This window comes from Podarcis erhardii (assembly GCF_964252035.2).
Source record: "Podarcis erhardii genome assembly, chromosome: 10".
Taxonomy (NCBI): domain Eukaryota; kingdom Metazoa; phylum Chordata; class Lepidosauria; order Squamata; family Lacertidae; genus Podarcis; species Podarcis erhardii.
The window spans coordinates 41,804,635-41,829,388 of NC_138500.1; the positions used below are offsets into that span (position 1 = coordinate 41,804,635).

The 24,754-nt window shown below is 40.1% G+C and overlaps 1 protein-coding gene across 1 annotated transcript in view; it reads right to left on the minus strand.

Moving 5' to 3' along the window:
• Positions 1 to 24,754, minus strand: part of OTOGL (otogelin like) — an 85,828-nt gene that overhangs the window by 10,058 nt on the left and 51,016 nt on the right. The window contains exons 30-52 of the mRNA XM_081879445.1: positions 24,165 to 24,321; positions 23,262 to 23,288; positions 22,855 to 23,022; positions 21,795 to 22,073; positions 17,939 to 18,056; positions 17,398 to 17,477; positions 13,490 to 16,062; positions 11,496 to 11,673; positions 10,991 to 11,133; positions 10,657 to 10,680; positions 10,464 to 10,556; positions 9,881 to 10,070; positions 9,018 to 9,232; positions 8,300 to 8,441; positions 8,009 to 8,194; positions 7,061 to 7,273; positions 5,491 to 5,595; positions 5,175 to 5,282; positions 3,911 to 4,012; positions 3,623 to 3,727; positions 3,483 to 3,523; positions 1,834 to 1,897; positions 570 to 748 (exon numbers count right to left, since the gene is read on the minus strand). Of these exons, the coding sequence (XP_081735571.1) occupies positions 570 to 748; positions 1,834 to 1,897; positions 3,483 to 3,523; positions 3,623 to 3,727; positions 3,911 to 4,012; positions 5,175 to 5,282; positions 5,491 to 5,595; positions 7,061 to 7,273; positions 8,009 to 8,194; positions 8,300 to 8,441; positions 9,018 to 9,232; positions 9,881 to 10,070; positions 10,464 to 10,556; positions 10,657 to 10,680; positions 10,991 to 11,133; positions 11,496 to 11,673; positions 13,490 to 16,062; positions 17,398 to 17,477; positions 17,939 to 18,056; positions 21,795 to 22,073; positions 22,855 to 23,022; positions 23,262 to 23,288; positions 24,165 to 24,321 (5,490 nt within the window). The remainder of the gene's footprint in view (positions 1 to 569; positions 749 to 1,833; positions 1,898 to 3,482; positions 3,524 to 3,622; positions 3,728 to 3,910; positions 4,013 to 5,174; positions 5,283 to 5,490; positions 5,596 to 7,060; positions 7,274 to 8,008; positions 8,195 to 8,299; positions 8,442 to 9,017; positions 9,233 to 9,880; positions 10,071 to 10,463; positions 10,557 to 10,656; positions 10,681 to 10,990; positions 11,134 to 11,495; positions 11,674 to 13,489; positions 16,063 to 17,397; positions 17,478 to 17,938; positions 18,057 to 21,794; positions 22,074 to 22,854; positions 23,023 to 23,261; positions 23,289 to 24,164; positions 24,322 to 24,754) is intronic.

Below are 24,754 nucleotides of genomic sequence, written 5' to 3' on the forward strand. Positions count from 1 at the left end.
TGGGAGCGATGTGGTGGCTTGGGGCCCTGCGCTGCCTGAAACGGCAGTGTGGGGCTTGCGTCTGTTAGGCGGACTCTGTGGGCAGCTCGCCTTGCTGCACCGCCCCCCTGGGTGGATCGCCGCAGTATCCCCATGTGCGGATCAGCACAGTGCCCCCATTCGCAGATCACCACAGCACCCCATGGGTGGATCACTCTGCCCCTGTGGGCAGATTGCCCCACCCCCGCTGCTATGGGTGCCAGAGCAGCTAACTGCACTCCTGGCAATATCTCACCAAAGGAACAAAGGAAGCTGTGCTGAATGCAGTCAGAGCATTGGTCCATCTAGCAGTGGCTCTCTTCAGACAAGTCTTTCCCAGTCACTGTACTGGACCCAGATATTTCATTTCACTAAGTGGAGGAGCTTCCATCAAAGGAATGGAAGCATTGAATCCGACTCATTAGTTTAGGCTTCCTCAAACTTGGCCCTCCAGATGTTTTGAGACTACAGTTCCCATCATCCCTGACCACTGGTCCTGCTAGCTAGGGATCATGGGAGTTCCAACAGCATCTGGAGGTAACAATACTTACAGCTTCACATTTTTGGGAACAGTTAACTACGATCAGATCCATGGCATGAAATCCTGTGATAGGGTCTTTTTCCTGCGAACATCTTGCTATGTAGCAATGATCTTCATCCAAATATTGAATCATGGACTGACCAGGGCTCAATATGGTGACTTCTTGGAATACACAGACATTATCCTTTTCTAATGTAAAAAATGAAATAGTTGTGTTAAAAATGTTGAACGTACAAGAAGTTATAAACCTTCTACCTTTAAGAAGCATTGGAGCCTCTATCTGACGCAGAAAATTCATGTATTTCTATATGTGCACACACAACAAACCCCCCCCCCCCACACACATAATCCTGGTACTCTATCAAGTTTATCATTGCTAAATCCCCTGGAATGTTTGTAGTTATGAGGGAAATAAATTCAGATCACGATTTTACTTACAAATCCAGAATGTCTCTGCTTTCAGTAAAAGATAGGCCTTCAATGCTTATCCAATCATGCTTTTCACACTATACAGAAGTAGCTTTGTATCTAATTTTAATTAAGTTTATATCAATTAATTAAATTTATATTTTATTTTTTGGTTCAAAGTCAGATACAAAAAGAACAGGATTTATCTTGCCATATCAACAATGTATGATGTAATAGCCTTGAGAAACATAGCTGATATAAAGCTAGTGAGTATGAAATATTTCTATTCCATCAGGTAGCCCCTTTCTTGATTTAATTGCATTTGAATGCAATTATTTAATTGCATGCCAAGAATTCAGTAAGAAATTTAAGAGTAGAAGATTTCTGGGGTTTGCTGCCAAAAATATGTATGTATCTATTAAAAACAGACATTGACAATATTGGATATACAGTGGTGCCTCGCAAGACGAAATTAATCCGTTCCGCGATTCTCTTCGTCTAGCGGTTTTTTCGTCTTGCGAAGCAAGCCCATTGACAGCTTAGCGGATTAGCGCTATTAGCGGTCTAGCGGCTTTTAGCGATCAGCTGAGAAGCGGCTTATCAGCGGAACAGCTGATAAGCGGCTTAGCACTTAGGGAAAGGGCGGAAAAAAGCAGGGGGGAAACCGCGGGAACTCGCATGATTTTTTCGTCTTGCGAAGCAACCCCATAGGGAAATTCGTTTAGCGAAGCGCCTCCAAAACGGAAAACCCTTTCGTCTAGCGGGTTTTCCGTCTTGCGAGGCGTTCGTCTTGCGGGGCATCACTGTATATACAGATCTTGATAATATTGTGTGTTTACACACACACAAACGCACACACAACATACCACAGGTGTACTGCGAGCAGCCACACGTGCTAGAAACGTTGCCATCTATTCTCTGAACTTCTCCCTGTGATATGAAAAATGATGTTGCGGTGTCATATGTGTCCAAATATATGCACATGCATTTTCATCTATGAGACAGAGAAAACTAACTTCTGATAAACAAACTGGCACAGATACATGCACATGTTAACAAAAGCAAGAGGATTTCTTTATTCCTCAGGGGGGGGAAACCAAGCAGAAGAGGGCAAAGTACTTGCAGGCTGCTGCTCTTTCCTCTCACTGCTTATATACTCAGAGAAGACAGGTGAAAAGTGACTTTTTTAGAATGTTGCGGGTTTCCCTGAGGTGGAGCAGGCCTTGGCAAAAGCTCAGCAATGCCCTCCCTGCTCCCTCGTCACAGCCCCATAGACCCTCTTTAAAAAACACTACAGAATATACAGTGGTACCTCGGGTTACAAACAGTCCTGCTTATGAACGCTTCGGGTTACGAACTCCACAAACCTGGAAGTAGGTGTTCCGGGTTGTGAACTTTGCCCCAGGATATGAACACAATCTGTTTCTGGGGCTGCAGGAGTCCTATGTAGGGAATGGGTGCCCCGTGTTAAGAACGTTTTGGGTTAAGAACGGACTTCCAGAAGGAATTAAATTGGTAACCTGAGGTACCACTGTATATTTTTATTCAGGTCACTTCTTTGCTTTCCTCATACCATCATGGTTTTAGAATTAATGGCAATATTAGGCACACAATAAAGCACCTACTACATTGAACTATGCACCACACCCTTTATATTATTTAGGAAGGGTATAACAGACAAATCAACGTTTTATCACACTGTGATAGATAGGGATTTTCAATTAGACATTTTCCAGGTCACGGGAAATATTTGTTTAAGCAAAGCTAGAAAAATGGAAGGAAAGTGGTTTGTTTGAAAGCTCACATATTACAAAAGTCGACATAATTTAAAGTGTATATACGTTTCAGAACAAGTCTACATTCTTGCAGATAATAAAGAGGCTCATACATTTCAATGTGTGTTAGCAAACTGAACCAGGATAATATTTAAAATCATAGGGCGATATCCAACTAAGTCATACACAGACTTAGACACAATCTTATCCTTCACATATCTTATATAGTTTCTGCATACCTATGACTGATGATGGCAGAACAGATATAGAACATGTGTTAGAACAGAATGTGATAGTAGAAGAGATTTTAAAAAGGCCTCAAAGTAAGAATCTTCAAATTTTTAATTTTATTTATTTTAATTTTTCCTATCCCATCTATTTCTCCAAAGAGACTCAAGGTGGCTAACAAACCAGAATAAAAACAGTAAAACAAACATACCCCTCCCCCAAATACCAACTATGCATTCATAATAATACATTAATATCCATCGACCTTTGCTTATTTATAAAGCCAATGACTCGGAACAAATAATTAACACTTCATGGCTTAAGTGTTGTTTTTTTAAAAAATATTAGTCAGATTAATGAGAAATAGCAGTGCTTGAAATATGTGTGACCATGTTTAGCTTTATGGAGGAAGCTAAAGAGTTGATATCATCCTTGAGATATTGCTGTTCTCCACTAAAAAGCTGAAACGTTATATATGTTACTAAACTGCCTCCAAGACAAATATGTCTTACCACTTTACAAGATGGGATAGTAGCACTTTCACAGTCACATTCTGAGGAGAGAAGGACAGAGAGAGAAGGATCAGTCAGTGGGAAAAGTGGCCTTACGTTGCTTATTCAAATAATTATTGATAAAAATAAAACGCAGATACCACAATTCCAGTCTGGACAGCACTGTCCAGCTATTCTCTTCTTCACCAGTTTCATTTCAGCAGAACAGTTCAGAAGAGGTAAGTGACAGTGATTCTCATCACAGACTGCAGGAAGAGAAGTGACATAATTAAAAAGAAAAAGAAAAAAGATTAGCATTAATAAAACATCAACAAATAAAGAGTTGCCAGGTCCCACACTGATACCACTGCCTGGTAACTGCAATAGTAATTGAATGGTAATAGAAGCAGTCATATTAACCCAAGATATATTAACAAAGCAGACCTTACCACAGTGGTAACGAGGGCAACAATAATGTGTGGAGCTAAGATCTACAGTGAGAATTTCCCCTTCATTGCACAACGGAATAGGTTCAATGCAGGATTCACAAACTGCAGGAGAAAATAAATCAAACATCCAGTTAAAACATATATGAAGCTGCTTTATTGCCATTAAAAAGTGCTGGAAAACAATGAAGAATACCTAATAGTAGGTTAAAACTTATACAGCTGTAGTATTGTAGAGATCTAATGTTAACTTGAGGTGAACCATAGCATTGGGTCATTCTTCATTCTGGTAGATTTCACCAAATCTGTACTTAATTCCTAGATGCAGTCAATGTACAGCTGAGAGAAATCAGATGAATTTTGCAGGTACCTCAAATCTACACTGACATACAAATGTATAAAACAACTTTTATAAATTTATTTTATTTAGATTTGTGTTCCTCTTTTTCCTGAAGTTTCTTTTTCAGCTGAAACGCTTTGGAATACCTAACTATCTCAAAAATGGCATAGCCTTGAAAAGTCTCAGCTGAAGCCTAGATGCCTTCAGCTAGGTTCTCATCTCCCGCTATCTGAAGTGCTAGATTAGAGCAAATTCAATTACTCCATATATAAATAAAATTACTCTGAGAATCAAGTCCAAATAATTCTATGCAGTTATGCAGGTGTACAAAGTTGCTCCAGATTAGCTTCTTTTTAGAGCTAATTCATACTATGCTTTTTTAAAATTTGGGGACAATAGCTACTTCATATATATATTACTGTGAATGGTTTACGCGCATTTAAATAGGTTTCCCTAAATTAAACTTAGGACCCAATCACTCTCTAATACTGCAGTTTTTGTACCTTGAGGAGAAAACCAGCCATTAAAATTGACTGCACTTACACCTTACTTTTAAAAACAGGCAACTTATGTAACTAAACTGAAAAACCAAACTCTACACCTAAAATAATAAAGGAGCTGCCAAAACTATTTTAGTGAGTAACAGTTGCAGTGTTTGGGGCTCTTTAGCTTAAGAAAAAGGCGAATAAGGGAGGACATGATGGAGAGGCACAAATTATGCATTGTAACACTGGAGAAGTTGATAGGGTGACATCTTCCTCCACTCATAATATCCTGCATCTTCTGATGACACAAAATGGTGGGAAGACAGTGCTGGATTAGATAAGCCATTGGCCTGATCTAGCAGGGCTCTTACGTTTTCAGTTGTAGATAATCTGGAATCCCCTGCTTACTCATGGACTTACCAGCATGGGAAAGCTTCCTTACCACACAAATAAGAAAAACAGCAAGGATCCTCCTGTTTTGCCTCAACAAGAAATTGGTCTTCTCTGCATTCTGGACGGGAAGCATTGGGGCATGCTGATGGATCACATTCTGAATTAAAAAACAACACAAAACAGTTTCTCTAGTAAAAACTTGTTATTTTTAAATCCTCAGAAGAGCTACACATACATAGATGACCAATCTCTTGATGTAATTTTTCAGTCTGATCGCATGTATGCCAACTTGTATTCCAAGATGAAAGAAAAGCAGGATATACATACAATAAAATTATAATAACTGAACATTAATTATCACTTACCACATCGGTACTGAGGACAGCATGACAAAGGATCGTATACCACTACCAATTTCTCAACACTTCTGCAAGTTGGAGTAAGAGGATCACATAGAGTCATGTTGCATTCTGAATACAAAAATAAAAAGACTGGCCCATTCAGTATAGTGCTATCAAACGTTAACATGTCTCATGAAGATGACATCTGTTCATAACTCCAAGGCTGTTTATTAAATCTACTATTTACCAGAAGATGCAAATACTGAAGCAACTGTTATTTGGAAGTATGTTCCAAATAAAAAAATGATCCTACAATTAGTCATGCTTAATATTATAATACCTTGGTTTATTATTTATTAGGATATGGGTCAATCGTTTTAAATACAGAAGAGCTTTTTTCTCAAAAGCAGGATAGAAAAAAATAATAATGTCTTATTTGCACAAAATCAAAGGTGAACAAAGTATGTCAACATTTTCAGCCTGTCAATGTCCAAATCTGTTTTTCTTCATTTGTTAAGGAAGACTTAAGTGTCAGCAGCCAGAGATGATTGTAGGTCAGTAATTAAAAAACACGGTGTTAGTGAAGTTAACTCTTTCTTCAAAGAAGCTAAAACAGTGCAGGCCTAGTGATCCCAGGAAGTCTTGCCCCAAAGAGGCAGCTGCAAGGACTGAAGGTCCCACTGTTCTCTAAGGCTCCTCCTCTTCAGTGTGTTTCCTAAGCTGTGTCTGCACACAACCAATCTCTGCTCTGCTCTTTTCATTTCTCTGTGTGTTCTGGGAGACCAGGAAGAAGGGGAGCTGGTCACAGCAGGAGGAGGAGACCCCCGGGATTCTACAGCAGACTATCTCATCTCTACCTCTTGCCTACCATTTTTTTCCAGCCTTCACTTCAGCATCAGATTCTGCACTGCTCTCTGCCCCGGCTTCTCCCTGCTCACTAAACCCTGTTGCCTCTTCAGCTTTCAACACCTCCCCCTCCTAGTCTTCTCCCTCTGACTGCTTGTCGTCGTCCTGTCATCAGTCCTCTGGCTCTGAGACCTCTTCCCCTGGGGGTTGCTCAGCTAGTGCCTCCTGCCACCCCTCTGCATGCAGCCATGATACTACAGCTATATGATCATTCATAATGAAATGGAAACAGAGAAGTCAGAGTTTGAAGAGGAGAATCACAAAGATGCTAAGAAGAGTGCTATACATTTTTTGCACTTCTGTACACATCCGAGCAAGCCTTTTGGATGGCTTAATTATGTTCCTTAATTGTGGAGAAGTGAGTAAACCACAGGCCCATCTCCCACATTCCTATCACAGGGTGTAACCAGATAGGTGTTTAATTCTAGACACCCACCACACCAGTTCCTCAGCTGAATGGTGATGGGACATTTCCATCACAACTCAGAGGGGAGCCTTTTTATAGCTTATAGCAGGGATCAGAACCATAATATATGTTCATTTGTTTTTCTCTTCAAAACTTCAGCACTGGCTTTATCCATGAGGAATTATTCATTTTCTCTAACTGTAAGCAATTTGACAAATTTTATTAGCACGCAGATCAATTCCTTTCAACATAATAATACAGCACCTCATAAACACTACCTACCACAGACTTTCTTTGGACAGCAAGCCCCTTCCTCGATCACATTAATAATCACTTCACCCTCTCGCCGGCATATCGGAGGCGCCTCTTTATTGCATTCAGGCTCTATGGCAATAATGTTCCCATTCTCCACACACATATACATGCAGCACCCTTTCTTGGAGCCATTCCAAACCTCTCCAGCTGAACGGGGATGCCCTGCATTGTCAGTACATGCTATAAATGAAAAGAGAGCATAACATCCTTCAGAAAGACAGAAAATATGAACCATATCCAATTAGAAATCAGAAAATTAGTACAAATACAACTTCTAATTAAGGGGCTTACGTTTCTTCCTGGAACATATTTGTAGACTATCATTTGAAAAACTGTGCAACTTAAAAGAGTTTTTAGTTACTCAATATCTATGACCAAAATAGAATTATCTGCTTTCCTGACTGGCAACTTAGGCACATCAGAGTTCATGTTTCTGCACAAATTACCCATTTACTTCATCATGGTCCAGTTAAAGGAGCTGATGTGATTTTATGAACCATTGTGAAAATGAAGACTTGCATTACTGGGTCAATTTGAGTTCCATCTAACCCACCATACTATTTCCAGCAGCTGACAGATAAATGACTCTTCAAGCTTACAAAACAGGGCATGAAAATTTTATAACAAACACAGACTGCAATCCTATGGACTGTTACTCAGAAATTCACTTCTGAATCAACATGCATAGGATAAACAGTGGCAGTGATTTTGCAGCCTGTAGATGGAGCACAGTTTTTCAAGCTGCACTCATTTGGGAATAGAAAAAGCTGGAGGTACTCTGGGCTGTCTATTAATTTCAAGCTCTTTGAATAAATAAACGACAAAGATAAAAACCATGTCTCTGCCCCACCAGAAACCAAGCATGCTTGGGCCTAGTGTGGGTAAATGTGCTTACATAGCTATAGGTTTACTCACCACATTTTTCTTCTGGAATGCAGAGATCAGAGTCTGTTCTGTGAAGAATGGTTCCATTTTTACAAACACAGTCTTCTCTTAAGTAGGAACAGGGTGATTCTTCATAGAACCATTTATTTAGGCATGTTTTAGCAGCACACGGTTGCACACAAGGCTGGTATTCTTTCCCATCAGGACAACGGAGAGCTACATGTCAGACACACAGAGGGAAATCAAAACTGCTGACATTTTCTTCTCCTAATTGAAGCAGCTGAGGTAGCAGGGAGAGAGAAGCAGAAGTACTATACTCACAACAGTAATCTGGTGTTCTCCACTTAATGCAGATATTATGTTTGTTGCACAGCGCTACATATGCAGAAAGAGCATCGCATTCATAATTCCAAAAATATGTATTGTTGATCCACATTTTTTCACAAAAGTCTTGGGGTGAAACCTACATTAAAATACATTATTTAGTGAATGATTAATTAACACTCATTAATTGATGAGTAAATTTCTTTTATCTTCACTAGGAACAAAAAATGAGAGAGAGAGAGAGAGAGAGAGAGAGAGAGAGAGAGATGTCATTTTAAATAGTAAAGACAACCTCATGGGTGCATAAGAAAAAAACCCTCAAAGTCACAGTTGTTCAATACCTTCATGGATATGCACCAGAATATCAGAGATGTGTGGCAAATATTTGAGTTCTCAGACTCCTGGATGTGCAACCTGATACCTGCAGCAACTGTGAGGCACTTATTCAGCCTGCAATCTCCATCTTGGAACTGAGTCCACTCACAATACATTAGATGAGCACTTCTCTTAGTAAGCACTGGCAAGCAATTATCTTACAAAGAAAGTTAATCCTCTTCTTCCCCTCACAATTTCTAGAACAGTGCCCTCAGGTGATGAAATCATTAAAACCATTTCATATATATTCAAATTTAATTTACATCCTTTATCTTAGCGTGCCCTAAATTGCTAGATATGATCGTCTAGAGACAGTGCTCACTCCTTTGTATATACTTACTTTTTTGTGGCATGGGGCAAAAGCCCATCTATGTAAGAGTTCCATGCAGTATGTACAGTTATCTTCTGTACAGTTTCTTACAGGTCTCCTTGTTGTTAGATCAACAGATTTCTCGATTTCCCAACTCTTAATAAAAGCCTCAATTTCATCCACATTTGTAATTATGGTTCTATTTTGCATTTTCAGGTCATCCCCTGGATCACCATTGCAGATACCTTAACAAATGAGCATAGAACATTTACTATGTTAGACAGTAAATTAAAAGGTTTGATTTATTCTGCAATAGGGAAAGAGCAATAGGGAAAGCTGAGAGCAGGCAGAAAAGCTAATCTTGATGTGTGGAGTGATACAATCTAGTATAAATTTCCTTCACCATTAATGTAAATAGGCCCTGTTATGATCCAGTCATCTTCCAGCAGAAAGATACAAGTAAGTCCTTTACTAACTACAGGCGACGACTATGTTGTGCAGGGGTTCTGTTCCCAGCCCCAATGGGCCCCGCTCTACCCTCATATCACCCCCGTTCTTCCCTCTTCCAGGTCCAAAAGGAGCCATATGTTGGTGATTGTGCATCATTTGGACCTGCCTAAAATGGTCACCACCTCTACTCTTCTTCTATGTTAACACAATCATTGGAAGTTGCTGCTGAACAAGACTAAAGCTTTACCAGCAATATCAGTATCTGGGGTGGTGGGATGCATGAGAGAGACAGACAGGCAGACATCAGATCATGAATAAGACTTTTGGTTTTGGTTGGCAGGACACTGGATAGCAAGCATACTCAGTTTTGTTTTGTTTTGTTTTTAAGAAATAAAACAGCCGCGGATCAAAATGAAGATATTGATTAGAAACCATATTCTCACCACAAAGTCCTTCAGTCTTGGTAGATGTATTAGAATGAAAGCCATACTGGATATCTATAATGCCTGTGACATGAGCCCACTTAATGTTGATGCCAGCTGGCGTGTTGACTACATACATAGCACCAGTATCTTGAATACATAAACCATGTTTTGAGAAAGGCAGAGGCTGAATCATAGAATCCACAACCACCTAAAAATAAAGAAATGGGGAAAAATGCAGGATAACTGTATCTAGGTGAAACGCCTCAATCCGCCCCAGCCTCATTGCTGCTTCTTTGTAAATAAATAGACATGGCCAATCAAAGCACATTTTTAATCACTTGCTTACCATTTAGTTTGCCCCCTTCAGGCCAGGCTAGGAAAATAAATTATTTGTCAAGGAGATCTGGTCTCAAATCTCCCACATGATATCTAATTTGACCCTCTGAAGGCCAACCAATGGGGCAGATATGACTTGCTTGTCATAATCGCAAATATCTAAATGCATGTTTGCAATTCTGGAAAAGGTTTTCCTATTTCTTTTACATATCCACAATAGATTTCTAATAGTATTAGTCTTCACTTAATATTCCTCTTAACTCACCTTTCTTTCTAAACGATTGATAAGTACTATATGTGAAGGTGTTGTTACATTAAGTTTCTTAAAACAAAGACCCGAAGCACTTCCAGGTGGAACCTTGAAAGAAAACAAACACAGAGAACGATATAGCACCATCAGCACTAATTGTAGGGTTCGCTTACAGATATATTAAAATCGTATTTAGAAAAATACTCACTAGTCTTCTTATTGAATTGGCACTCTGAAAAATAGGTATAAACATGGGTTAGATCAGTTACATAAAGCAGTATAATTACAGCGTTACATAAGATCCATATTTCTAATACTACAGTTCTGCTAACTGGTCAATTAAGAATCCATCCAGAATTCCTGACACAAGGATTGCACATTATCAGATTATAATACATAACAGAAACAATGATCTCATTTATTTGTTACTAGAGATAATATTGATTTGCAAATTTCCTTTTAAAAGCACTGTAAACAATTTTTTTGTTGGTGGGGGGGAAGTAACCCTTTTAATATTGCATAGTAGTACACAAGGTTCCTACCTGATTTGTAGGGCACCTTTCAATATGAGCAACAATAATTTCTGTGGGTAGCTTGACTAAAATATAGGACGCTACTTTATACAATGCCACGTTATTTCCATCAAATGTAATAATGCTCAGTTCAGACAGGACAGAACATTGACCTAGGAAAAAAGTGACATCTAATAACCAGCAATTCAGAGATTTTTTAAAAATAATAATGAGAAAGGACCTATTTTGCTAGAGGGGGTTGCTTCACATATTGAAATGCACAGAAAGTTCACTGAATAGAAAAATATTTTTTAAAATGGCAACTATTCAGCAGTACAATCCTATTACTCTGAAGTTAAAATGTGGGGGTTACGTTCAAGGAAGCTTGGATAGGATTTCCTGACATCATTACATCATTTCCTAGGACTGCTTCATATATTATTAAGTCAATAGGCACATTCCTATGCAGCTGTAGAGTATATCCTAAGAAGTGTGTTACTTTTTATTCACTGTATGTCAGGGATTTAGAACTTACAAGGACATTCCCATTCTGGACAGCAGCTGTCACTGTTTACTTGGACTGGCATCCCACGAAAACCACAGTCAGGCTTCTCCACAGTCTTATGGCAGTTCTTTGAGAGGTTGTACAGCATCCATCCCATATTAATGCACACGTACTGACTACATCTGTCTACAGGATCAAGATACCTTGGCTGTTTCATAATGGGGGGAGAATTGGGAGACATTAACACCAGCCTTGATTTTATTCCATGAACCAAGATGCCCATTCACCATACAAAAAAGGAAAGATAAACTCTAGAGGGAATGTTCTCTGTGAGGGAACATTCCCAGATCCGCTGAAAGAGGCGGTCATTAAACCGCTTCTTAAAAAACCATCTTTAGACCCGGCCAGTATGGCCAACTATCGCCCAGTCTCAAATCTTCCATTCTTGGGCAAGGTGATTGAGCGCATGGTTGCTGAACAACTCCAGGCACGCCTGGAGGATGCGGACCATTTGGATCCCTTCCAATCGGGATTCAGGCCTCATATGGGACTGAAACTGCCTTGGTCGCGCTGGTTGATGATCTCCGGCGAGCTAGGGACAAAGGTGAGAGTTGTTTCCTAGTTCTGCTGGATCTCTCAGCAGCCTTTGATACAATTGACCATAACATCCTTCTGGACCGTCTAGAGGGGCTGGGAGCTGGGAGCACTGTTATACAGTGGTTTCGCTCCTTCCTCCTGGACCGTGTTCAGAAAGTGGTGGGGGGGATGAGTGTTCAGACCCCTGGGCCCTCACTTGTGGGGTGCCTCAGGGTTCCGTCCTCTCCCCCATGCTTTTTAACATCTATATGAAGCCGCTGGGAGAGATCATCAGGGGGTTTGGACTGGGTGTCCATCAATATGCAGATGATACCCAGCTCTACCTCTCTTTCAAATCAGAACCAGTGAAGGCGGTGAAGGTCCTGTGTGAGTGCCTGGAGGCTGTTGGAGGATGGATGGCGGCTAATGGATTGAGGTTGAATCCTGACAAGACAGAAGTACTGTTTTTGGGGGACAGGGGGCGGGCTGGTGTGGAGGACTCCCTGGTCCTGAATAGGGTAACTGTGCCCCTGAAGGACCAGGTGCGCAGCCTGGGAGTCATTTTGGACTCACAGCTGTCCATGGAGGCGCAGGTCAATTCTGTATCCAGGGCAGCTGTCTACCAACTCCACCTGGTACGCAGGCTGAGACCCTACCTGCCCGCGGACTGTCTTGCCAGAGTGGTGCATGCTCTAGTTATCTCCCGCTTGGACTACTGCAATGCGCTCTACGTGGGGCTACCTTTGAAGGTGACTCAGAAACTACAACTAATCCAGAATGCGGCAGCTAGACTGGTGACTGGGGGCGGCCGCCGAGACCACATAACACCGGTCTTGAAAGACCTACATTGGCTCTCAGTACGTTTCCGAGCACAATTCAAAGTGCTGGTGTTGACCTTTAAAGCCCTAAACGGCCTCGGCCCAGTATACCTGAAGGAGCATCTCCACCCCCATCGTTCTGCCCGGACGCTGAGGTCCAGTGCCGAGGGCCTTCTTGCGGTTCCCTCATTACGAGAAGCAAAGCTACAGGGAACCAGGCAGAGGGCCTTCTCGGTAGTGGCACCCGCCCTGTGGAACGCCCTCCCATCAGATGTCAAAGCGATAAATAACTACCTGACATTCAGAAGACACCTTAAGGCAGCCCTGTTCAGGGAAGTTTTTAATCTGTGATATTTTAGTGTATTTCTGGTTTTTATGGAAGCCGCCCAGAGTGGCTGGGGAAACCCAGCCAGATGGGCGGGGTACAAATAATAAATTATTATTATTATTATTATTATTATTATTATTATTATTATAGAGAGTATGTCTGCATATTATGACGATAAATATATTGTCTTTGAAGCAGCTTTGAAGAACAAAAGGAAATAATGTACAAATCAAAATAATAAATGGTCTAATAAAATTTTAGAATGTTAAGTAAATTAAATAAGTAGGTAAAAATGTCCTCACCGTGCATTCTGCAGATGTCGCAGATATTAATGTATGTATCATTGTGCCAAAGGAAGCATATTCTGCACCATCTGTAGTCACCATCTCCATTTCAGCCTTTGAAGTTTGGGCCCCCAATTGCTCTGCAGTTAAGTGAGTTGAATCTGCTATTGTGACATTCTGCAAGCTGGTTGTTCTCATTTCCTCGGGTTCAGCCACACTATAGTAAGGCCTAATTGATTTTGGTGGTGGAGCTCTAGACCAATCGGATAATGTTACATCTATCAGATCGTCTGAGAGAGAGACTGGTTTCACTGAAGCCCTTCTGCTTTCACTGATAGCCAGAGTCATCTGAGTGGGAAGCAGAGAAGATTCCTCAGTGCTTGTGTACTTAGTGACTTTTTCTTGTATTTCTGAGGTCTGGTTACTTTCTGAGGCATAAGCGGTCACATTTCGAAGTTCTGTAGCATGTGTCGCTCCCAGCTCTATCCAACCTGAGGTAGTCCCTTCATCCATTTTAATGGGTATAGTTCTGAAGGCTTCTGTGGAAGGTTTGGGTGTAAACAAAGTAAAGTTTGGAGTATGCGTAAGTGTTTGGGAGGTAGTAGGAATTGGGAATGACGTAGTAGCAGTGTGGTGCTCAAAACCGATAGGATAGAGTTCAGTGACTAGCGCAGTTTTGCTAGGAACTATCGTGCCTGCAGAGGAAGGTAGTAAACTTACTGGTGGGCTAAGGGTATACTTTTCAGTGACATTTGTTGGGGTTGATGTCATATTCCAAAGAGCACCCATGGTAAATGCTGGCTCTGAAGACTGAGTACTGATTGCACTGGGTAATGAAGATAACGTTCTACCATCCACTGAAGAGGAACTCCTAGTTCCTAAAAACAGCATGGGTATATCAGAGGCCTCCAGAGGAGGCAAAGATGAAGCATTTATTGTGGAAATAGTTGGACTTAAAGTTGACAAAGCTGAAGGAGAAGCTGCAGGGTAAGAACCCGGGCTTGTTGAGGTAGGATGTTCCCCAACTGGCATTTGTATAGGAGTGCTAGCTGGCATCACAGCAGAAGTTATGCCAATTGTGGGAATCACCAATGAGCTTTCAGAATAAGAGGCTGAGACAGAAGAAATTTTAGGTAACACTGTAAGTAATGTGGACGAACTTGTGAAAGCAGATAGATGTCCCGGAAGCACTGCAGAAGTGGTGAAACTACCCACACTTTTAACAGTAGAATCAGTTTTTAATCCTGTGTGTGGGCCAACTGAATGCATACTTGTTTTCGGAGTCATTTGTGTTGTATCATATAAAATACTTGTAGGTAACAAAGGGGTTCTACTTGGCAAAGCTCTGGTGCCAGCAAATTCTAATGAACTTACAGAAACCGTTGGCACTGGAGATGAACCAATGTGCAATGCATGCTTGCTTTCTGTCGAAACTGTTTTTGTTTCAAGTGATTGGGAGGTTTGAGGAACGTCTGGAAGCGAAGCAGTGGAAGGTCCTATATGAAAGCTCTTTGAGATAATTGTAACTTCCCCAGTTGCTTTGGACATTTGAGACGTAACTGGAGGAGACACCAGCGTAGACATTGCCTGTGTCACTTGGGGACTCAATGAAGACCGCATGGTTGTAGGGCTTGGTGAAGCAGCTGAGGATGGTGTTGTAGTAGAAAAATGCTTTGTGGTTAAGGGAACAGTGTGTTCAGAAGGTGTTATAAGTGCTTCTGGTGGTGATGATGGAGATGTAGGCAGCAGCACTTCTGAGTCAGGTCGAGTTGTCATTGAGCCTGAAACTGGTATGCTATAAGGAGGACTTGAAGAAAAGGCAGTTAATCTAGATGCCGATAAGGGAATTTGAGTTGTTGTAAGCACAGGCAAATGAGTCAAACGAATAGTTGGCTCGGACATAGTAGACATGGTTCTTGAAGTCACAGTAAGCGTTTCTGTTAATGGTGAACCTGAAAACAGACTTGAACGAGATGTTCTTTCAGTTGATAAAGATGGCTGTGGTGTTCCTGCTACCAAAACCTCAGACTTGATTGTGGAAGGACCTCCACTCATTAAGATGCTTGTAGGTGTTTTAGCAGAGGCAAATTCTTGTCCAGCAGGTAATGCAGCAGATCTCAGTGGTATAGGTGATGTGGATATTAAAGGAAAGGCAGACAGTGATGGTTCAGCTGTTGTTGCAGTGAGAGATGATATAAAAAGGATAGGATTTGTGGTGTAGGGTGTCACCTTTGCTGTAACTGCTGTGGCTTCCTTAGTGGTTGGGAGAGCTGTTGGGGATATAGGTAGCACAGATGGTGTTGTAGTGCTGTAGCTACCTTCAGAAGAGTGCTCTGGAACTGGTAAAAGTGTTGCTGAATGAAGATCTGTAACTATTTTCTCCGTAGTTTGTCCTCCAAATGTCCCCACTCTCTCAGTTGCCATTTGGGTAGTTAGATTAATATATGTTGTCTCAGCTGCTTCAGTGACAAGCACAGGGGGCATATGAGGAAATGTTTGTGCCGTGTCCACTGTATAGGGGCTTAATACGGTGGGTCTTGTTCTCAGTGGCTTTGCTGTCGTTGAAGCTTCTGTGGCTTTCACAGGTATGCCTGTAAAAAGAGCATGCTTCAGTATTATTCCATAGTAATGAAAGGGAGGGGAAGTAGGAAGCAATCTAGATTCAGGCTCTCCAGCTTCTTAATAAGGTGGAAGATAGAAAGTCACACTCTTCCTAGGCCTAAACGAGTAGCAATAGTAGATTTTGCTGCTTTGCTTAATAAAATTATTGTACAAGAAGCAATGAGGTCTATTTAAAGAGTTGCATCCCACAGTTTTGTTCGAGAACAAAGCATTTCATAATTATTTTTTATAAAATATGCAGCCAATACACACACACACACACACACAATCAGCTTTTCTTTTACTTATTCACATATAAGAGGTGATCTTTCACTTCTACAATTAATAGTCCAATCTTATATATGTTTGCCAAGAAAACCCAGTCTGTGTTCAGTGGGTCCTGCTCCTGAGGCATAGGATTGCTGCATAGGATTGCTTCTCCAGAAATATGTTAATAAAAACAAGTGGGGCCTGCAATAAAATGTAACCAGGATGGTGCCGTGCTCATGTTCATTATTCCAGCCAAACATCCATGCCAATTCCATCCCCTACCTTCCAAAAGATAGTCAGCAGTCCATGTCTACTCAGCACGTTTAGTCTGCATTGAGCTGTTTGAAGATTTTTGCCTCCATAGGGTTCCCCCATCACCACAAAGGTGTTTGTGGGACTTATGCAAAATTTCGCCTAGTTTCCCCTAGTGGACTGATCTCTCCCTCCTGTTCATGTACAAGCCATTTTGGCTACATAAGAAGAAACACTCAGATAACTGAGTTTGCTATTGGTATATTTGCTTATTTTAAACTTTCAGATATATATCAGTAAAAATGTATTTTTCATAGGCTGCACTAAGCGACTTATACCATATTTTTCACCCTATAGGACGCACTTTTTCCCCTCCAAAAATGAAGGGGAAATGTGTGTGCGTCCTATGGGGCGAATGCAGGCTTTCGCTGAAGCCTGGAGAGCGAGAGGGGTCGGTGCGCACCGACCCCTCTCACTCTCCAGACTTCGCGCAGCTCCCGGCAAGGTGCAGGAGCCCTGTGCCCTTTATATTGCCTGCATGCTGAAGGCTGGGGGAAAATTTTTTTTTTTTCCTTTCCCCCACCCCCCAAAAAAACTAGGTGCACCTTATGGGACGGTGCGTCCTATAGGGCAAAAAATATGGTACCTTTAAATTTACTGTAGTATAATATAACACCTTTAAAGTTATTGATGCAAAGACTAACTTTATATCAAAATAGCTTGTATGTTGGATTATATTGGTGATAAACATTACATACTACAGTATTCTAACAATCTACTCAAAATATATAGGAGACACTTACAGTCTTCTGGATAAACACATTTAAGTGTGACTTCATCAAGAATCATATCTTTGGGACAGTATGGTAAGCATCCTTCAACCCTAAAAGGTTCAAGGAAAACAACAACAACACAGTAATTCTGTTGTAGTCATTTCAAAAAGGCAAGAAGCTTAAAGTTTGCATGGGTGCTCCATAGAATTCAAAATACATGACGCAAAATGGAAATGGTTGAAAAATAGTCTTTGTTTCAATACTTGAATTCTATACAGCTCTGAACAAGACATCTTTTGCTCATGACAACGGAAGATATTTTCTGAAAATTGCCAGGAACTTCAAAAAACACACTGGTGGAAAATGTAAGCAAGTCTCTAATGTAAGCAGAACTCAGGTCCTCTTCAGATGTTACTTCATTCCCAAGGATGCTACTCAGAAAGATATATTTTTCTGAATACAGAACTTAATGAGCTGTAATTGGTCGAACAGGCAAATGTGGCAACATGGTGGAATATAATATCCCAAGATTAGTATGTTAATTATTACATGTAATATTAATTATACTCACGGTGGAAGAAATTTACATGCTACTCCTTCAGGGTCACTGCATGTTTTAACACAAGGACTTGTACAAGGATCGTATCTCCATTCACACATCCTCCTATAAGGTACTGCTGTATGGAGTTCTGAGAAACAACAAAAGCATCAGATTGGGTACATGGGTGTAAACATTAACTATATCTGAACACCCACAAGGAAACTGAAGGGGAAGTCCACTCGATGGAGGACAAGGGAGTACATGTTCCCAGTGCCGCCACCCTCCTTGTACATGTTGGTTTTCTTCTTCTTCTGGAGACAGATTGTGTCTACACTGAGTGATACAACAGAAACAGATGACTGTTATAATATTAATATCCACCTGTTTCTATTGCATATCATTTGAGATGGTCTTTTCTTCTCCTTCACCATTTGAACACTGAAGAAACACGTGTGACAGGAAAGTTGGGTCAAGGGAGTAAGACAGAGGGAGGGAGGCAAAGGCTGAGCATTCAACAACAAATTGCCCTATGAGACGAATCCCAATGAATTGTTAAATTTTTAATACAGTCATGCTAGTTATATATTTTTGTTACTTGTAAGTCACCTTGTAAGGATATGTGACTTGAAAAGTGGGGTACAAATAAGAGGAAAAATTAGGATCACTACTGAGTACTTCCATACAGTAGGTGCAGTAGAATAGCTATCTAATCTATAAATTGTCTTTCCCCTTAATAACCCTTAAGATAATATATGTGAAAATCATGACAACACTAATTAAAAGTAGAACATAAAACAGGGGACCGGTTGGTGGAAGGGATTCAGGTCGGAGCGAAACAATACAAACTTAAAGCTTTTGCAGATGACCTAGTTTTGACCCTGCAGGAGCCAGAATCTAGTACGAAAAGAGTATTACAATTGATTCAGGACTTTGGTCGGGTGGTGGGATTTAAATTAAACAAACAGAAAACCAAGGTGCTGGGGAAAAATTTGACAGACATAGAGTCAGAACGGTTTCAGAGAGAAACAGAACTAACTATGGTTAAAAAGGTAAAGTACCTAGGGGTAAACATAACAGCAAAAAATCTGAGTCTATTCAAGGATAACTATGAAAAATGTTGGTCTGAAATTAAGAGAGACTTGGATAGTTGGACAAAATTGAAGCTTTCTTTGTTAGGCCGAATTGCTGCTATTAAGATGAATGTATTGCCAAAAATGTTGTTTTTGTTTCAAACATTACAGATTGTGGACAAAACGGAGTGCTTCCGGAAGTGGCAGAAAGATATATCTAAATTTGTCTGGCAGGGCAAAAAGCCCAGAATTAAGTTTAAGATATTAACAGATGCGAAAGAAAGAGGGGGCTTTGCCCTGCCAGACTTAAAGTTGTACTATGAAGCCGCAGCTTTCTGCTGGCTAAAAGACTGGCTACTTCTCGAAGACACTGACGTACTGGACCTGGAAGGTTTTAACAATGCTTTTGGTTGGCATGCATACTTATGGTATGACAAAGTTAAGATCAATAAGGCCTTTAAGAACCATATTGTCAGGAAAGCAGTGTTTAATGTCTGGACAAAATATAAAGACTTATTGGAAAATAAAACCCCAAGGTGGCTTTCACCTCTGGAGGCTAAGGCCCAAAAAGACCCAATATGGAGGCCAAATGGCCAAAATATTGGGAAATATTAGAAAAAGATGGAGACAATTGGAAATTGCAGAGTTTGGAGAAAATGAAGGATAAGGTGCGAGACTGGTTACATTATGCTCAGATTAAAGAAGTTTTTAAAAATGACAAAAAGTTAGGGTTCCAGGTGGAGAAATCGAAGTTAGAAACAGAATTGTTAGAACCAAAGACCAAGGTACTATCTAGAATGTATAACTTGCTGTTAAAATGGAATACACAAGACGAAATGGTTAAATCGGCTATGATAAAATGGGCACAGGACATTGGGCATAACATTATGTCTGAGGACTGGGAAAGGTTGTGGACCACTGGGCTGAACTTCACCGCATGTAATGCTCTGAAGGAAAATGTAATGAAAATGATATATAGATGGTACATGACCCCAGTTAAACTTGCCAAAATATACCATTCGTCTGATAATAAATGTTGGAAATGTAAAGAAAATGAAGGAACATTCTTTCACCTCTGGTGGACATGCCCTAAGGTGAAGGTCTTCTGGGAAATGATATATAATGAGCTGAAAAAGGTATTTAAGTATACCTTCACTAAGAAACCAGAGGCCTTCCTTCTGGGTATTGTCGGCCAGAAGGTGTTAAAGAAGGACCGAACATTCTTTATGTATGCAACAACGGCAGCAAGGATTCTCATCGCAAAAAACTGGAAAACTCAAGATCTACCCACACTGGAAGAGTGGCAGATGCAGCTGATGGACTATATGCAACTGGCCGAGATGACTGGCAGAATCCGTGATCTGGGAGAAGAGAAGATGGAGGAAGACTGGGAGAAATTCAAGATGTATCTACAAAAACATTGTAATTTGGTTGAATGTTAAGAAGGATGCTAGATTATAAAAAATTGGCCACCACTAAATTAGATTTAAATTTGATGATAAGTGAGACTAAAGAAAATATAAATTTTTTTGGGAGAAGTGCTAGATTATATTTGAATGAGTGGACATGAGATTGTAAACAAGTTGATAATTTGTTTGGAAAAAAACTTTTAACGATGTAAATGGGAGCGGGAGACGCGAGGGAGTCCAAAGAAGTGATGAAATTGTTGTGATAGAAGTAAGATTGTTTATTATTTGTGCATTTATATTTAAAAACTTTAATAAATATTTATATATATATAAAAAAGTAGAACATAAAACAACAGCATGAAAGCAGAGATCATAGCACAAAAGAGGCAGCATAAAATCAATGCAAAGGCCAGCAAATGCCTGGGGGGAAATCTGAAATCTTGACACCAGTTGTGTATAAATGAAGGCTGTCTGGAGATCTCTTTGCATGGAACAGGTTCATCCTAATTCTTAAAGTGGTAACAGCAAAATGGGGATACTTTAGGGTTTCTTTCAGGGTGAACTGATTTGTGGACCCCTGTGTAGAGTTAGGGTTCAGTTTTCACACATGTCTGAATTTTGCAATACAATTGCAATTCTCAGCTCAATACAATTCTCAGCTCAACAAAATCTACCAAAAGGTGTTTAAAAAATAAAGTGGTTGTCGTGCTTTCTTAACAAGCTAAAATCACAGATATGGAAGCACAATGGAATGGGCTTGCAAACGAACACATAAAAACTGAGGCTGGCCGCAGATTGACTGATTTGTCCATCCTGAAGTTACAATGTAACTGCTGCCATTATAAATCTTGAAAATAATATATCCACAGCATTCCACACTGTCAGGGACTGGACAGAGGAGGAATGGTGGAGACCGCCTTCCCAGTCTGAACCTTCCAGAGAAGAGGAAGACAGTATAGATTTACAACAGTGGTTTGATGAGGTCACAGCTCAGAGGTAGATGAGGGGCAAAGTTGGGAAATAATGGGAGAAGAGGAGGGGGAAGCAGAGCCGGAGCAGCTGGCTGACACATTATCACTAGAAAACATTCCAGATCCCCATTCTCCCAGAACCTGGCAAGCATTGAAAGTAGGAGAGCAAAGGGCTCAGAGACAAATGGCCCTAAGCAGCCACCATAAGGCGGGTGGTGCTGTTGACGATTGAGGAGAGAAGAAGGGTGGAGATTACTCGGAGCAACGTCATTACTCCAAAAGGCAGCATTCCTAAGCCTCTCTCTGTGAATATTAAATTAAATACATTGGTAAGAGCCTTCCTTGTCTATCTATTCCTGGCACCCTACCATGGGGGGGATTGGATTCCCTGACGTCTGACACACACACATAGCTCCCGGGAACATGTACAACTCACCCTCTATGTTGAAACTGCTTGAACGTTTGAATTCTTCAGAATCATCAAACTTTGATACTTTCACAGAAGATGCTCTGAGTATGATAAAGAAACCTTTCTTGCTGTGTAGTTCGAATGCACTGTAGCCTGGGATCCAAAGGCCTTGATGATGGAAAAAAGTTGCTCTTCTACGAAACAAGGAACTTGCCTCCCACTGTTCTAAGGAAATGCTTTCATCGTCATGGACATATAGAAAGTAGTTTGGCCTTTCAGCAGACTCAAGTGAAACTAGAGATGGAGCTGCCACAAATTAAATCCACAGCAATATATTAATAAGATTTCACCACCAAAATCAAATGCTTCATATGGTGATACTTCCATTAAAAATCTGTTCAGCGGCAAACTAGTCCTGGCAAGGTTACATTAAAATTCTGCTAACAGTATTTTAAAAGGGCTTCTTTTCATAGTGATTATTCCTGTTCTTGGCCTACATTAACTATGGCTGGACATCAAGTGCAATCTTATACATGTCTACTTAAAAGATAGGCCCATTGAACTCCATGGTATTCACTGGGCCTATTCCCAGGAAAGTGTGCATAGGTTTGTAGCCTGATACTTTGAATCTGATTAATATAAATAAGAGTCCATTGTTCACCCTGGGTGTTTATCCTACAGAACTACAGCAAGGAACCTATAAGAAGTAATTTTTTCTGAAATGTAGGGCTGCATCTGAATGTTTCAGGGCAACCCAGTCTAGAAATTTAAGGATGAAAGTCAAATGATAATTGTAGGCATTTATTTTAGACTACTTTTTTTTTAAAAAAAGCATTTCTCCTAAATCAAGGGAGAAAGGACTTGTACACTGATAAAGTAAAAATAAATAAAACAAAAATATTAATGATAAAAAAGACTAAAGCCTTTGTTTCTCTTACAACTCTTGTCTTCAGGTCTATCACAAATAGATATACTCAGATTTTGGAAAAGATAATGAAAAAGTATTCTCTGATACATAAAGATTAACATTTTTTCAACTCTGAAAACTTGAGATTTAATTACATGAAGTACTGAAGATAGGACTCACATAGTATTTTATCTTTGAAAAGTCCTGGAGTTAACATAAAATTAAAATACACATTCCCACTGACACTGCTTCTTGGCAAAGGAAATATATTTTTGCTGGTGACATTGACTCCTATAACAGTGTCATTCTGACCATAGCTGGCCAAAATATATGGCCCTTCTCCAAGTCCTGGAGGGAGAAAAATGACAGTCAGATGTTAAATGATAGCAAGAGAAATAAGCAACTTGAAACACTGATGGATTTCTTTTTATTGATGGTTGTGTAAACCTTCTTGTGGCCATGTATGGTGAAAACTGGTCTATAAATATTTGGAACTACCATCACTACTACAGCAGTGTATTGGGATAATCTATATATCCAGTTTATTACTATTATTTATTTTTAAAGCTCACAGAAATGCTACGTACCTTGGTTGTAATAATCACAGTCATAAGCTGAAAGAAGGAACAGGCACACCATTTAATGACATGCATAACAACTCAGAGAATAATTAGAGAATTTGTGATTGTCAGTAACAACAAGACAAGGTCACATAGCCAAGCACTAAATTCTGATTCACAAAACCCACTCTTCTGTTCTTTTACTTATAACCTGCATTTTCCTTGGATTCTATTATTAGTAAAGAAATTAGTGGCACTCTTTTGAAGACCTAACCTTAACTGCAGTTTCTGAGATATGTTTTTTCTGCACTGCAGAACAACAAAAAACCCCTTAAAATGTGTTTGTACATTCACTGATTATTATTATTTTTTGCAGCAGCAGCCAACAGTGCTAATAAATTGCTAGCTTAAGAAGAGTAAAATACAAAAGTAACATGATGTAGATACACAGGCAGATGATATATACAAATAGTCACTCAGGTAGGATTTCATCTGGTATTATCATTGAAATCAATGGCCTACTCCAGGTATGGCCAACGCTGAATATTGCTTATAGTTGTAAAAAGGTACAACTTTTTACATAAGATCCATCTGTAAAAATTCAGACCAGAATTACTACTTCTTTTTAAGAATGGCAAACTGCCACATGGTGAATCTTACTTGGACGTTTTTGGAGTCTTGGAAGCTTAACTACTCTACATTCTCCTACTAATGAACCTTAAGCTTGTTTGGTGGAGAACAGCACAGGGGAGCACAGCTATTGTTTACCCTTGAATTACTTCTGTGCAACCATATCTGGTATCAAACCACTAGTTACCAGCATTTGCATGGGAAACATTGATGTGCTAGAAATCAGTTAAAGAAAGTCTGGAATAATCTGCTTTCCAGAGATTATGCTTGACGGCATAATGAATAGCAAAACATACGTACGACAGAGAGATGGAGATCGCCAGTGAATTACTGCACCCTGCTGGCAGCATTTGTGAGCATAAGCTGCAATACTTGTGCACAGACATTCACAGTCTCCGCCAAGATTACAATTGCAAGTATCTGTATGGCAGTTTTTGACAAATGATGTCACATCAATCTGAAAAATATGGAGAAAGTCAGATTCGGAGTAGCAGAGGAGGGAAATGAGGGGATCTGCTGAAATGAAATTGTTGTGGAAAGTCAAAGTACTTCAAGTATCTTGAGAGGTTACTGAAAACAATTATGGAAAGAGGCTCAGGTAAATTGTACACCACAGAGTGGTGGTCATTCCAAAAGGAGTCAGCTTTCACAAATCTAAGGATAAAACAAGTAAAGAAGTCATTTAATCGGCATATTGATGAAAGTGTAGAAACAAGCAGCAAACATTGATTTAAGGACACCAGGGGCAGGAAACCAGCCAGACAGAAGGAGCCCTGGATAAGAACAAGAAAATTGCAAAAAAAAGAAAGAAAGAAAGAAAGAAAGCTTGATTGACCCTTTGCTTCAGCCTTCACAGCACAATATGTTAAACAAATAGCTACAGGTGAACT